General features: G+C 40.8%; 1 protein-coding gene across 1 annotated transcript in view; it reads right to left on the bottom strand.

Annotated features, from left to right (window-relative positions):
• The window catches only part of slc8a1b (solute carrier family 8 member 1b), a 125,326-nt gene that overhangs the window by 95,128 nt on the left and 15,904 nt on the right, over window positions 1-14,294 (bottom strand). Inside the window, 2 exon segments of the mRNA XM_029449121.1 lie at window positions 10,448-11,238; window positions 13,260-13,424. Of these exon segments, the coding sequence (XP_029304981.1) occupies window positions 10,448-11,238; window positions 13,260-13,424 (956 nt within the window).

Here is a 14,294-nt window from a genome sequence, read left to right as displayed (position 1 = left end):
CGCACTAATAAGTGGCTAATGTGATGCAGCGCTTTTTCCTTCTCAAGATATACTCTAAAATACAACTGCAACAATCCCTCCACAGTTGTGCATCAGGTTTGCAGCCAAACACTGGACTCCTTACATCATCTCCCACATCTGTCGAAGCATTAGTCCAAACATAGTCTCATCCTTTTTTTGGAAAGGTTCCCCTTGGCCAAAACTATGCCGGCTATGTTAACGTGTTGTAAACATTAAATTGTCACACAGGGTGCATGAAGGGGGAGGTGAAGGAAAAGGGAAAGAAAAACAGCAGAGAAGCACTTCTAGATATCCTATGACGTGAGACTTGAATCAATGGAAAGTGTACAAAGACAAACACAGCTGAGTTCCAGCTAAGAGATTTGATCCATCGGCTATCATGTGTGATTATATTGTAGCAGATTTATGCTGCTCACTTCCAGCGGACATCTCTGTTTATCAAAGTGAAAGAAAAAGATTGAATGAGGGGAAGTGGGAAGGGGTGAGAATAGAGGAACAGTAGCTCATTTAAAATACAAGTTACTGAGTCACTCTCTTTCCTATGCAATGCGGAGATGGAAAAAAAGGGACAGGGTAGAAAACAGAGTGAATAAGTAAAACAAAAACACAATGTAGGGATGTGTTATAGATGAACCAAAGAAATGGTTTGGACCATTTGACATTAACAGAGTTTGAATAATGTTCACCAAGGTCCTGTAGGTTATCAGTTTCCAAATGAACATGCTAACAGAGCCTAGCAAGACTAATTGTCTTCAGCCAGCGTCATGAGGCTTTGCTTAGGCACAGCTGTGCTTTGAGCTAAATGCTAACAATGACAATGCTAACATGCTGCCGGTATATTTAGTGTTTTATTGTACTGTGTTAGCACTGTCACATTTGCTAGTTAGGACTTAACTAAAAACTAAAGTACAGCTGAGGCTGATGGGAGTGTGTTTCATGCTATAGTGGATGTATCAATGTGTTACAACTCATTTGACAATTATATATTAAAGTTTATATAGATACAATTGAATGGTCTGTAATACATGTAGGGAGGGGAGGGATGGGCCGTGCAAGAGATTTTAGATGGAGAGATATAGGAGAGGAGAGGAAGTGAGGATGAAGGGTATTTGTTTCATTCTCTTTCCCCTTGTTTGTCTCTCTGCTCTCCTTCCTTTCTCCCCTTGTCTTTGCTTTCAATAATTTCTTCACGGTCTTTACTGTATCAGTCCAGTATTTCTTTACTCCATTGATTTCTCCGTCCCTCTCTTTCTCTCCTTCCCTCTCTCGCTTCACTCTCTGTCAGTGCAATAAAATTAGCGGCAAAGAAAAAGAGAGAGATAGATAGAGGGGCCCAGCAGAGCATGAAATGTTCTGAGCTTTTACTACAACTGGCAGCGTTTGACCGCATACTGCACCAGGCATTGCCGCGGTTACCCGCAGCAACACTGCACTAATAGAACGGCATGCTGAGGAAAAAAAAGAGAAGAAAAGGGAACTAGTAAAGTCGGCGTGTTCTGCATGCGGAGCAGGTGTTAATGGACAAATTGAAAACAGGCATGAACTCACACAGACACACACTTGAGTTTGTTGTAAAAAATGTGGTCTTCCTAACTTGTATTGATGAACAGAATATAACACATACACAAATACACTAATAGTCTGCAAGGGCATAAAACTGAGACGAGAAGTCATCATCAAACATCAACAGGCACCGACCTGACCACTTCATCATACTGTCAAACCTGAGACCTGATCCAATGTATTGATCTAGTTAAATATATGTGCTTTTGCCACAGATGAGGTTTTTCTCATGACACTGCAACATCTTAATAATAATAATAATGAAAAAATAAAAAATAAATAAAAAAAGAAGTAAAAAAATAAATACATTATAATAATAATTAAAAATAAAATAAATAAATATTCCCTTTGCTTTACCCTTTTAAACAAAATTAAAAAAAAATGACATCTGGACATGACAAATACTATAATCCAGACCAAAACTATGTACAGGTGTGATCGGTGGTGAGTGGTCATTCAGGTCATATTGTTCCCACACTGAAGAAGTCTTCCCTAAATCACTGGAGATTTTAAGAAGCTCCCCTTTAGCTAGTTTCGTAACATCCATTAGTTCCGACATACAGGATACGATCTCTCCGTTTTTCCTGCTGGCCATCGTACTTGAATCACAAGGCACATAAGGACATCATAACCCAAAAATAACCAGACCTGAGCACGACCTTAGCCCCGGGCTTTAAGAAAACAGCCCGAGCTAAACTTTAAAGGTCTTAAGGGACCCAACAAAGTGTCAGGTTTCAGGTAGCAGGACACACGAGACATTTAACACATTCAATTCAAACAACCCAGGGCATGAACAATGATGATACATCTGTTTCAATTGACCTGTCAATTTCATATACACAAACACACACATATACACACACATTTGGCAGTTTTCCTGCCTCTGCGGTGCGACTGACGCTGAGGATAAATAACCCGGTGAGATTCAGTTTCAATATCACAGGCCCCGCTTGCCAAAAAATTAACATCAGCATAATAGTATTAGCCTGTTCATACTCATCCATTAAAACTACTTAGAGCAGACAGGCAGACAGGCCGGGGAATATACCGGCGCTCTTATTAAAGAAAGAGAGAGTGAACAAGGAGTTTAATGCTTAATTGTGTGGATACATAGTACACAGAAAGGTTCCTTGTTAACATATGAATAGGATCTAGTACTTGGCAATAAGAGATGCCTAAATTCTGACATCACTTTGTCTTACGCCTTTGTGGTTAATGCCCAACATGAATACATCTGATTGGACAATGCACCAAGGCAAGTAATCACCGATTCTGGTCTTGTAACATGAAGCAAAGCAGAATCAATCCTTGAATGTTTCTCATCACAGCAAGAGTCCACTTGCCACATTGTTTTATCTTTTAAAACTAACATCTTCAGATGTGAGATAAAGCCTTATCCTCTGGCTTTTCACAATAAAAGCTTTGATTTTGCGACATGCAGAGTACATTTGTGCGAGTAACCACAGACGTTTGTCCTCCCTTTGAAGACCTGAAGGAGATTTATACCCACTGCTTTGTTTTGGGCCGTCCCACCCTCCTGTCTGTAAGCCTCACTCAGCGAGATCCACACCTCCCAGCTACAAAGTCAGATGTTAGAAATCAGGTCTCAGCCTGTTCAACAAGGGCTGAATTTACCAAGCGGTGCAGAGGAATTGTAAACGGAGCAGTGACGGAGTAATGGGTGTGGCTGTTTGATGGGATAACCCATTCTTCAAGCAGCTGAATGGGCTGGATGGCACAGTTTGTGAACAGGAAATGTGACACGGCCATTAAAATCAGTGTTGTAAGAGGGATGGTGAAAAGGTTAGAAGGAAGTTACCTGTAAAACAAAGAGCGTGGGTGGTACTGTGTTATCTTTTTCTTTTGATTTTACTCATAATAACTACTTCTGATCTTCTGGTAAACATGGAGGAACAAACTGCATCCATTATGTGAGAGATTGCATAAAGTGTGCGTGTTGTTACAATCTGCGCCAAGTTCATTCACATCAAAATGTCATGTGACATTACTTTTACATTGCATGAAGCAGTTGTAACAAGCATCCTAATTTTATTATCTCAAAATGACTCATGCCCTCTTGTTCGCACTGATAGATCACAATCAGTAAATCTGAACATTTAACATAATGAGAGGACACATCTGGCAGCAATAAGAACAAATAACGAGAAAATATAGTTTCCCATCTGGTGTCTCACTCTCTCCTCCTCTCCTCCTCTCTATCGCTCTACACCAGACCACCCTCTCATGTCTTTTATCACTCTCTCGCTCTGCATCCCTTCTCCGTCTCTTTCAGAGTCTCTCCTTTTCTCATTCTCGCTCGCTCCATCCCAGCAGTTGCCAAGGCAATGGTGTTTTGTGGAGGCAGCTGGTTCGGGCTCATTTGTCAAGCTGCTGACCTGCCCTCCCTGCTATTCTCCTCTCTCTCTCTCTCTCTCTCTCTCTCTCTCTCTCTCTCTCTCTCTCTCTCTCTCTCTCTCTCTCTCTCCCTCCCCCTGTTTCCTGTTGTAAAAGAGAGACTGAATAGGCTAATCTTCACACTCATATGACCCGAACTATCATTCAGTGTCCAACTCTCGCCTTATTCTTATGGAATTGTCTGTTTAAAATGAAGGTTAGTTACATTTTCTTTTCCGGCACCGACATATTGTTGTAAACTTTGTATGCAGTGAACCAACAAAAGGACACATACACAAACAACTACTTCATTGATCTTGGAAAGAGATTGTGAAACATTGATTGCACTTCTTCATGAGAAGAAACTGTGGCAGCCGGCTCGAGATAAAAGCTGACTTTTGCGGGAAGGGTGGTGAGAAAATGCCAAGACATGATGTCAGTCTCTACTTTGTTTCCTCTCACATGCTGCGGCCATGTTTGTCTTTAGTTTCTGATTCTACACGTGACATATACAGCTCTGATTCTCATCCAAAGTCTAAGTCTGAGCAAAGCAAGAACATTTAAACATTTGTCAAGAAGTTAGCAGGAAATGTTCCTCGATTACTACAATTATTATTTAATCATCAGAAATGAAGCTGAATTGTTTTCTGTCCAAGTATCAGTGTTACATTTAAGCAGTTAAGCACATGCATGGTCGCTTTTATGCTCTCAGTCAAATTCATGCAGTTAATACAAGCTTTTGCAAACACACACACACACACACACACACACACACACACACACACACACACACACACAGTGACAGGTGTGGGTCTTCTGCCAAGAGAGGTGTTATTACCATGTACTCTGTAACATGAGAACACAACCTTCACACCTCATGAGGCACAACCTCTGTGTGTGTGCGTGTGTGTGTGTGTTTATGTGTGTGTGTGTGTTGAGTATGCGTAAATGTAGCTTCATACAGAAATCATTTTACAGTTGTTCAGTGCCACAGAATAATTTATTAAAACAAATGCAAATCAAAGACAATACACAGGCCTGGCCAACACACACACACACACACACACACACACACACACACACACACACACACACACACACACACACACACACACACACACACACACACACACACTTTTAATCATCTGTCCTCTATTACATAACAATGTGGCTCTCCCACAACACTTGATATCTTCCCCGGCTAATTAATTCAGTGTTTTCTACTAATGGTACTGCTGCCACAGAAGGATGGAGTGTGTATGCGTGCTCATCACGGCTCATTACCATCAAATGCTTCTCTAATAAAGGAGTGTAAAGGAGTATTTGAGTGTATGTGTGTACACATGTGTGTTGCATGGTCAAACAGCGTCCACAACCACCTCCCTACACCTCCTCTACAGCTTTGTGATGTCAGACTTGGGGCAAATTTGTCCGAATTATTTTTCAAGCCGACAGTCACTGCCACTTCACGTCACCCTAAACACGAACAAAATGCCATTTCAGAGTTACCACAAATCAAAATCCACTTCTACCTGCAAAATAACATTCTATATGCAAAAGTCTGATTGCTATACCACCCCATACACACAACCCACGTTCCTATAGCTTCTAAGCATGCATCTAAAAAGGCCAATCTGTGCTGGTTACTGGAGTGTGAAGTCCCAGTCAGCTGGGTGGTGTGTGCGTGTGTGTGTGTGTGTGTGTGTGTGTGTGTGTGTGTGTGTGTGTGTGTGTGTGTGTGTGTGTTGTTTGTGTGTAGGAGGAGGCCTAATTTGATTCTCGACTGTACCATGTTTTCCCACTAGCTGCCCTGTTTATGGAAATTGTATAATTGGGTCCATGTTTGTGTGTGTGTGTGTGTGTGTGTGTGTGTGTGTGTGTGTGTGTGTGTGTGTGTGGAATCCATGTATAAGTCACAGGGTGAAAAAAGGGACACGTCAAAACCAAGTTATGTAGCAAAAGGAGTGCACATTTGTACTGGTTTGTGGTGTGTTTCTGCACGAGTGTGTGCACAACCAGGGTGTGTATATGTGCATGTATTGACAAGTATGTGAGTATGCATGAATGTGTGTGTGCATCCACCTGCTCGCTCTGTTTTCTTAACTCTTTTGACCTTAATGTGTCTGTTTGTGTGAAACACTGCTTCATTAAGGAACCACACAGCGTGCGTTCATTGTACATTTTACAGACCAACATGACACTGGAGATATTAAAGCTGACTGCCCTCGTCTCTAAAAATACAGTTTCAAATGCAACAGCTTTGAAAAAAATATAAAGAATTGCTGACATATTTTGGATTAATTGGTCTGGTGATTCACACAGGACGATCTATAATATAAATAGAGCTACTTAGGGTGCTGGAAGGTGCTCTGGACAACACTTGTGACAGGTATGATGCTAGTTTGTAGTAGATGTGTGTGAGGAGGAATACTGAGGTTAGATCTTGTGTGTGGGTAAAATAACTACATATTTCCAATGCAGTGTCACTCGTTAGAGCTGTTTCTATCGATGCATGTGATTATTTTCCAATGATACTTTATTCTAACCTCACAAAGCCAGCCTACAATTTTCAATTCACTTAATCCCTTAATAGACATTTTCTTTCAAGAAGCCTGAAAGTGACACTTGTTTAAGAGCCAGGTGAAATCATGTCATATTGAAGAAAAGTATTTTTTTGTAACTGATCAAATAACTTGTTAAGAGTGTTTTAATGGTTTTAGAAACATAAGTAATGTAGTAGCAGTGTAATAACAACAGTAATAATAACAATAGATGCAGTTATAGAGGTATCAGTTGTCCCAGTATATATATATATATATATATATATATATATATATATATATATATATATATATATATATATGATATAGTGTAGTCTTAACTGCAATCATAGTAGCAGTAGTACTAGTAAATAGGCTTCTGGCATCTGTATTGGTGCATTAAGCCCCCCCCCAACACACACACATGCAGGACTGAACTGGACTTTTCTGTGATATACTGCATTGAAGACAGATACAGAGATAATTTGACACTGCTGAGTGCTATTAGGTTGTCTGTGTGCTCTCCTTATTTCTCTCACCCTCTCCATTTCCCTCACACACACACACAAACACACACATGTGCCTTAACATCTTTCGGAGACCACACCAGAGCCTTCACAAACTATTAAGGAGACAAATTGCACAGTGCCTCTTACGGACAGCAAGAAAGAGAAATGTAAAGGCCAGAGAGGAGGAAGTCAAATGGAAAGAAATGTAAGAATGGAAAAGTCCAAAACCTTTCTCCCTCACCTCTCTTCCTCGATTTACATTCACGTTTCCATATAACTGTACCTTCCCTACATCTCTCCCTCCCTCTTTCCACCAGAGAAACAGAATCAGGGTACAACCAGCCTCGAGGCAATCCTATTTAGATCATCTATTTTGTAATTCCTTTTTGTAGCTAAAACGTCCTCTGCTGTTCCCTGCAGGGACAGACTCAGGGCCCCAGCGGCTCGTTGACGACTCATAATGTGTATTTCTATGGGAATTCACATTTAAAAAAAAAAAGCCTATCCTGGTCATTTCTTCAGGCTATACATACTTACAATATTCTTTACTGTGTCCTACATTTTACATGTAGGTTTACTGAGCTTACAGTTTCTGTCAGCACAACCTAGTAAATGGCCTTATGTCCACAGCAGCTATTTTTAACTTGCATCTCATTAAAAAGGTGTGAAACTTTACCCGGAAGACACATAACAGGGCAGCATGTTCCTATTTCCTACCTATTGAATGCCTCTAAGGCTCACCTAGGGTCATTATTTGTAGGCTCAAACATGTAAACATATTTGTATTACTCAATATGCTACTTTATGTAATAAACTAGGCTAATAAAGATCATATCATAAATTCAGCAGGTAGGATTTAGAGGGGCAGTTAGAGGTTAAGTGGTTGAAAGACGTGTGATTACAAAATGCCTTGTTCCTACATGTAGATGGAGCAACAGTCAAAATGTGTTTCACTTCAGGCGCTAGAACTATAGTTTACAGTCATTCTGTTCCTCTAGGAAACACACGTACACATGAGAATACACACACAGTAACCATGATGAAGGACAGTCCATCATTTGATTTGGACAAAGCGTTATTAAAACCCACTTAGTCCTGGCTGTAAGAGCTATAAGCTATGGAAACTATGCAGTCCGCCACAGGCTGAAAAAGCCAGCCTTGCAGACATCTGCTTCAAATCTGACCAAAAAACAGAAGAAAGGGAGACAGAGGGAGAAAGTTTTGGACTACTGTTAGTCAGACCGTATGTCTCCCATTCATTCATCATGACAGCACACTTTGTTTCATGTCATTGCAGCCCTCCTTTCTCACAAACAATCTGAACAGGCACTGTAAGCACTACTTGTAACTAAAACTAATGGCTGCCAGCTAGAAACAGACAGAGCTCTACAAGTCTAGCTTATTTCTATAGTCCCATAACATCAGCTTTACAGGTCCACAGCAGAAGCCGTTCTCAACCTCAAGCTTTATAAAAAGGCAAAGAAGAAATATCCCTTAAAGATATTCATTCAGCCAATGTTCTCTAATAATGAATGAGTTCAAATGGTCGAGGGCGTTCTTAAAGCCTGCTCCTATAAACTAGCAAATGGCGCAAACAGTAAAAAAGGCAAACTGCTGGAAGCTGTGAAGTTTATTGTATTCTCAGTAAAGCTACAAGCCCAGCAGGACTAAAGGCCACCGTGAGAAGGCTTTACTGCAAACAGTAATTTGTGGTGACATTGTGAACACACCCACCTTGCTAAATGAGGGGAAAAAGTGTGAGAGAGACCGGTAGACAACAATCATTTTGCACCAGTTAAGTGTTTTGTGACAACACAGCAATTCCGCCTGTCATTGTGAGAACATCGCCATATGGAGGATGTTCTTATATTAAGTATTGAATGTGTGCATATGTCCAAACAGCTTCAACAAAGGCATCTATTCGATGGTGGTCAATAAAAACACAAGATTCATATTAACAGTAATCACAAGCGTCTCAGTACTGGTACTTCAAATGGCTATGAACCACAGAAATAAATTGAAATCGACAACATGAACCTATAAGAAAGTACATTTGCACTGATGGATCCATTTAAAAATGCAATTATCATTGAGCCTGTTTGCAATATGATGCTACAACCTTGATGTCTACCGTTTACAAGCTTTACCATTAAGAACGTTAAGACACTTTAACATACAATAATGCATAATTAAAATGTCAGCACTCACCTGATGCTGGTATTTGGAACCAATTCCTATCAATTCTACAGAACTGCCAGTCATCGTAATACATTACCAGCTGCTGTCTAGTAATGATCAAACACATACATATGTATTCACAGCAGTAGTTTTCACAATAAAAGATGTATAGAACAAAAGAGGACTTTGAAATTAGGTTTGGTTGCAGCATTGTACAAACATTTGATAGCTGGAGCTAGTTCCCCACACGGTGAGTGGGGCCGGATGTCACAGTCTCTGGCTGTGAGCAAAATCACCACTGCGGGGAAAAACTTCCTGATACGTGGTCAAATAGCAATCACGGACCTGACCGTGACTCACCATCAGATAATAAGGCCTCTGCGTCTGGCTAAGAAGAGCTTTGAACTTTGGCTGTGCCATTTAACAGCAGGGATCCTTAAATGGCATTTTAAGTTCTTTTTTACACAGAACAAGACAACAACAAAAAGCCTCTACTGCGTGAGTCGTTGCTCTGGGAAGTTTTCACACAGTATAAAAGACACCTAAAAGGGCAGCTTTTTTATTAGCCTTTGTGTATCCAAATGAAGTTGTGTAGATAGATGCTCCTTCTTAGCTTTGCCCCGATTCCCTGCTGCTTGTTTGATTCATGTACTGCTTCCAGCAACCAGTTCCTCTAGGTTTTCCTTTTAAGTGCCTTGCTTAAGGAAACTTCAACACTTCTTATTCATTGTCCATGTCTTGACAATCTGTCTACTTAACATTCAAACCATCAACCGTCCAATAAATAACCCAGTTTCCCAACTTCTTGGCTGCACAACTCACAAGCTAAACCTAATGTGCTGACTGTGCAGAAATACAGTGTAGAAATCAATAGAACCCAGCAGATTCACAGAAGACTAAAACAGCAGCACAACAGAATCCAAAGCAAAGAGGAATGGACTGATGAAGATTAAAGAAGAGAATGAATGAGTCAAGATAGAAAGTAGAGACAAGGTATAAAGGGCTGGGGAACTGTTGATGTTGTCCACAATGAGCAGTCCGCCTCGCCGGTTATCGTGACCACCACATCACACTCACACCCTCACATCGTCAGCAACAACACTTGCAACATCACACTGACACAGAGCGTGAAACATAATTTAAAAAACAAGCAGATAATGACAGTGAAGCTGATAAATATCCGCATGAATAAACTTAACAGTTATGACTCAAATTCAAGGTAGATTGATCAAAGTTACTCACAAGATCTCATCGTTCTGAAATTCCAGGATGCCGTGAATGTCTTCGAAGTCCTCTCCGCTGCCTCGTGCCGTTCCCTCTACCGTCTTGTACGGCAGCGTGACCACGCCGCGAGCCCCCGACGTTCTCAGCACCTTCACCTCCATGGTGCCAACGCTCTCGCTCACATGGAATGCAGACTCCTCAAACGTAAAGATACCTGCATGGTCGTCGTCAAAGATGGTAACGGTCGCTGTGGCGGGTAAGCCGATACACGCCATTGAGTCCACGTGATTAGCGGACTCGCATTCCTCGGGCTCCTCGCCTTCTGATGTCAACACCTTCACATTGGAAAGGTGGATCAGGAAGTTTTCATCCTCTTCAAAGATGTCATCGTCAATGATCCCCACACGGATCTCCTTCATCGTCTCGCCAGCCTTGAAGACCACCATGCCCTCTGTGAACTCGTAGTCCGAGCCAGCGTTGGCCGTGCCATCTTCTGTCCGGTAGTCCACAGAAATCGTTTTGCCCAGATCACCACCACGTCGCATCACGTTCACCGCCACTGTGCCGCAGTTCTCAAGGCACTGGTAAGAACAGGGCTCAAAAAAGATCTTAGATATGGGGTCGTTATCACCGATATCAGAGCGCACCTCGTGCATGCTGACGGCTTTCCGTGCCTGATCGGCGGCGTGTTTCTTCAGGATGTTGCCAGCACCTGTCATCAGCCGGGTGGCCTGGCATCGGTAGAAAGCACGGCTCTTCTGCTGCTGGCTCAGGACTTGGTAGTTGGCGAGCTCAATGAGTTGTTCCACCTAGTAAGAGAAAACATGAAAGCACACAAACACAGTTTAAAAAGGTTTTTGTACAGCTTGATCAGTGGACATGGCAGCTGTTTTTAAATGTTGCTCCACCATAAAATCTAGACCCCAGACTGCTGGCGAAGGATCTTTTATTGTGGGAAAGAATGTCCTCTTAGTCAACTCGTCTGATTAAATAGGAGAACATTATTGAACGCTGGCTGAATCACAGAGTTCATCTAATAAAACACTTGTCTACTTTATCTAACTTGTCTATTGGTCTAATGCTGTGTCATGTGGGTGAACCTGACATTGTCAAAGAACAGTGATCTTATAATAAGTCATACTGTTATAATATGCCAACAGAGCATTGCCATTAACAGCATCTGTGATTTAGTTACACTGAGTAATATGCATTAGACTACAGCTGTACATGATGTGCCAAATGAAATGGTAATGAATGGAAATTTCATAAGTAGAGAAGTGTTCTTTTATTAAGAGGCTCAGCTCCTATGGCAGCAACCATCCATCCTGCTTAGATATCCCTGAGAGAAGCACTGAATGCCTGGGTCGAACCCAAGGTTTAGTCATTATTCCTCCTTTCCATCCTTTCCTCACCCAACGAGTATTCCACTCCTATCCGTAAATTAATGGAGGAGATCACATAATTACCTTTTTCCTGGTTAAAGAAACAACTAAGCTAATTAGAGCTTTCATAGGTTGAATTAAAGTTGGTGACGTAAAAGATTCTAAACATAGTTACGGTTAAGAGTTTAATCTCTGCTCTAAATCACTGCTTGTGATATATTACGTAAACATAAACTTGTTAATGATCTTATTCTTTTTACAGAGAGGAGAGTACATAACGCCTTAGCAGACAATGTAAACAGCCTGGATATGATTGCTGGCTAGTGGTAGCAATTAAAAATGTGCCACCTTTATTTTAAGTAACATAAAGAATTTAAGTCTTCCTAAAGAAGGGACACTATGTACTGTATAGTCCGCTAAATAAGTCATCAGGAGCAGTTTCTCTCCTCTCCTGTTAAGTCAGCCTGCACCATTATTAATATCTAGATTACAAACATAAAGTGGATATGGTGGGGAAACGAGGACTCATTTTAGAGCTTTGAGGTCCAACTTGTATCCGCTACAGATGTACTGCTGGTCAAACAACATCTATTGCAGTAGCCCTTCATACAGTACGACACAAAGTAAGACATGCAACATCATAGCACTTGATGTCAAACCGTGACCGTTAGTCAAATGCTTGTTTTTGACAACAGGTTAATCAGCCTCATTGTTAATCCCTACAGCAAAGAGAAGAATTGCCCTTTCAGCAGCTTGTCTTGACGCTTGCGGCGTCCATTATGCTTTTTTAGTGTTAACCTTGTCGGAACAATAGCAGGGGTACTGAGTAGAATGAACCTCGTCACGCCAGATGTGATGGCTACAATATGTTTTTGTTTGCAAAGACGCAGTGGCATGAAAAGAAAAAGAAAAAGAGGAAAGAAGATTTCGTACGCCGAGCATACTAGACTTTAGTCCAGTATGCTGTTATCTTCATGATACTACAGTAGCTTAGGTTTAGAATTTAGAATACATCAGGGTGGATCTCCAAAACCATGCAGTATTGTAGGTGATAGACGACACATGCTATACTTTCCATTACAGCTCTACCATGCATAGATATTTAATATATGTAATGCATAGGTAGACACAAGTAGGCACTATAAGACTAACTAAAAACAGGACTGCATCATCGGGACAGGCAGGCAGAGCAGCCAGATATCAGAGCTGAAGTATCGGTGTTTATCTTTTTATTTACATATCGATTCAATGCCTCCTCTGCCTTTGCCATTTCATTTTTTGTAGATGTATCATTATGAAATTAATTTGAGAGGTTGTGATGAAACCATTGCTTGTCATGTTGCTGCTGATTTTGTTTGAGTTTATTTCCCATACAAGAAAAACAAGCGTGACAGGAGCAGCAGTGACAGAATGTCTTCCTGCGCTCTCCTTCTGACTTTATTACTCACCTCCTTGTCAGGGTGTTTTTGTTTGAGCTCCTTCAGGATCTTGGCCATGTCTCTCCGGGTCTCATCCTCATCCAGATCCTTCTCATCTATATCCAGACCCAGTGGACCATCCAGGAAGTCAACACCATGAGAGTTCAGCATCTTCCCATCCATCTCAATGTCCACCTTATCACGGAATAAGCATTTAGAAAGCACAAACATTATCATGTGTTATCGTGGAGGTTTGTTGAGAGCTGGTACAAAACATGCCCTATAATAAACATGCAAACAAATGTAAAACATGTATAGTTTATGTTGTAGGTGTAAGTCATATCCTAAGTTACAGATTAATTCCCTGTATTTAGATAAACGTACGTGTGACTACAGTCAGATACTAGCATCAGCTTTTATTACACATGTTAACCACATGTCAGACATTGGTTTCTCCCAAAGTAAAGGGCTTCTTCTCTTATTCATTGAAAGCCTGTTTTCCTTTGAGTGCAGTTATATTAATGCAATGTCTTTTAGCTCTTTAAGCACTATGGCAAGTATTAGTCTACCCCCTCAGGGATACTGTTGGGATTTGTTTTAGCTGGAAGTTGAGATGAAAGTGCGTTTCATTTACTAATGCAGCTGATTCTTATTAATCAAACATGAGAAATAGTAACAGTAATACTTTTTGGAAGAAGATACACTAAAGAGATTTTAATTAACTGAGTAGTGAATAAATACACCAAGATAATGAACATTTAATTAGATACAATGCTCTGCATGGGACATCACACAAAGCATCAGATAATAATCAAAACAGGAAATTAAAAAGTGACAATACTTAAGAAAGTATCTTTGTGTTTGCAGTAGATTAATATGCTTCATGGCATGAGTTTACTTTGGCAGGATTCCACTCAGTAATACAGATAATTGTTTCGGATACACTTTACTCATGAGCTCACTTATGACTACATAAAGCGCCTTATCTGCTCCACTGTTTTTTCCACAGCATGTTTGTATGAGGACAGCTTAATTAACTTCTACTGGTCCGCTGTTCTCTAACTG

The sequence above is a fragment of the Cottoperca gobio genome, chromosome 15 (genome assembly GCF_900634415.1).
Source record: "Cottoperca gobio chromosome 15, fCotGob3.1, whole genome shotgun sequence".
NCBI classification, from domain to species: Eukaryota; Metazoa; Chordata; class Actinopteri; order Perciformes; family Bovichtidae; genus Cottoperca; species Cottoperca gobio.
This window is presented reverse-complemented; position numbering and strand designations above follow the sequence as displayed.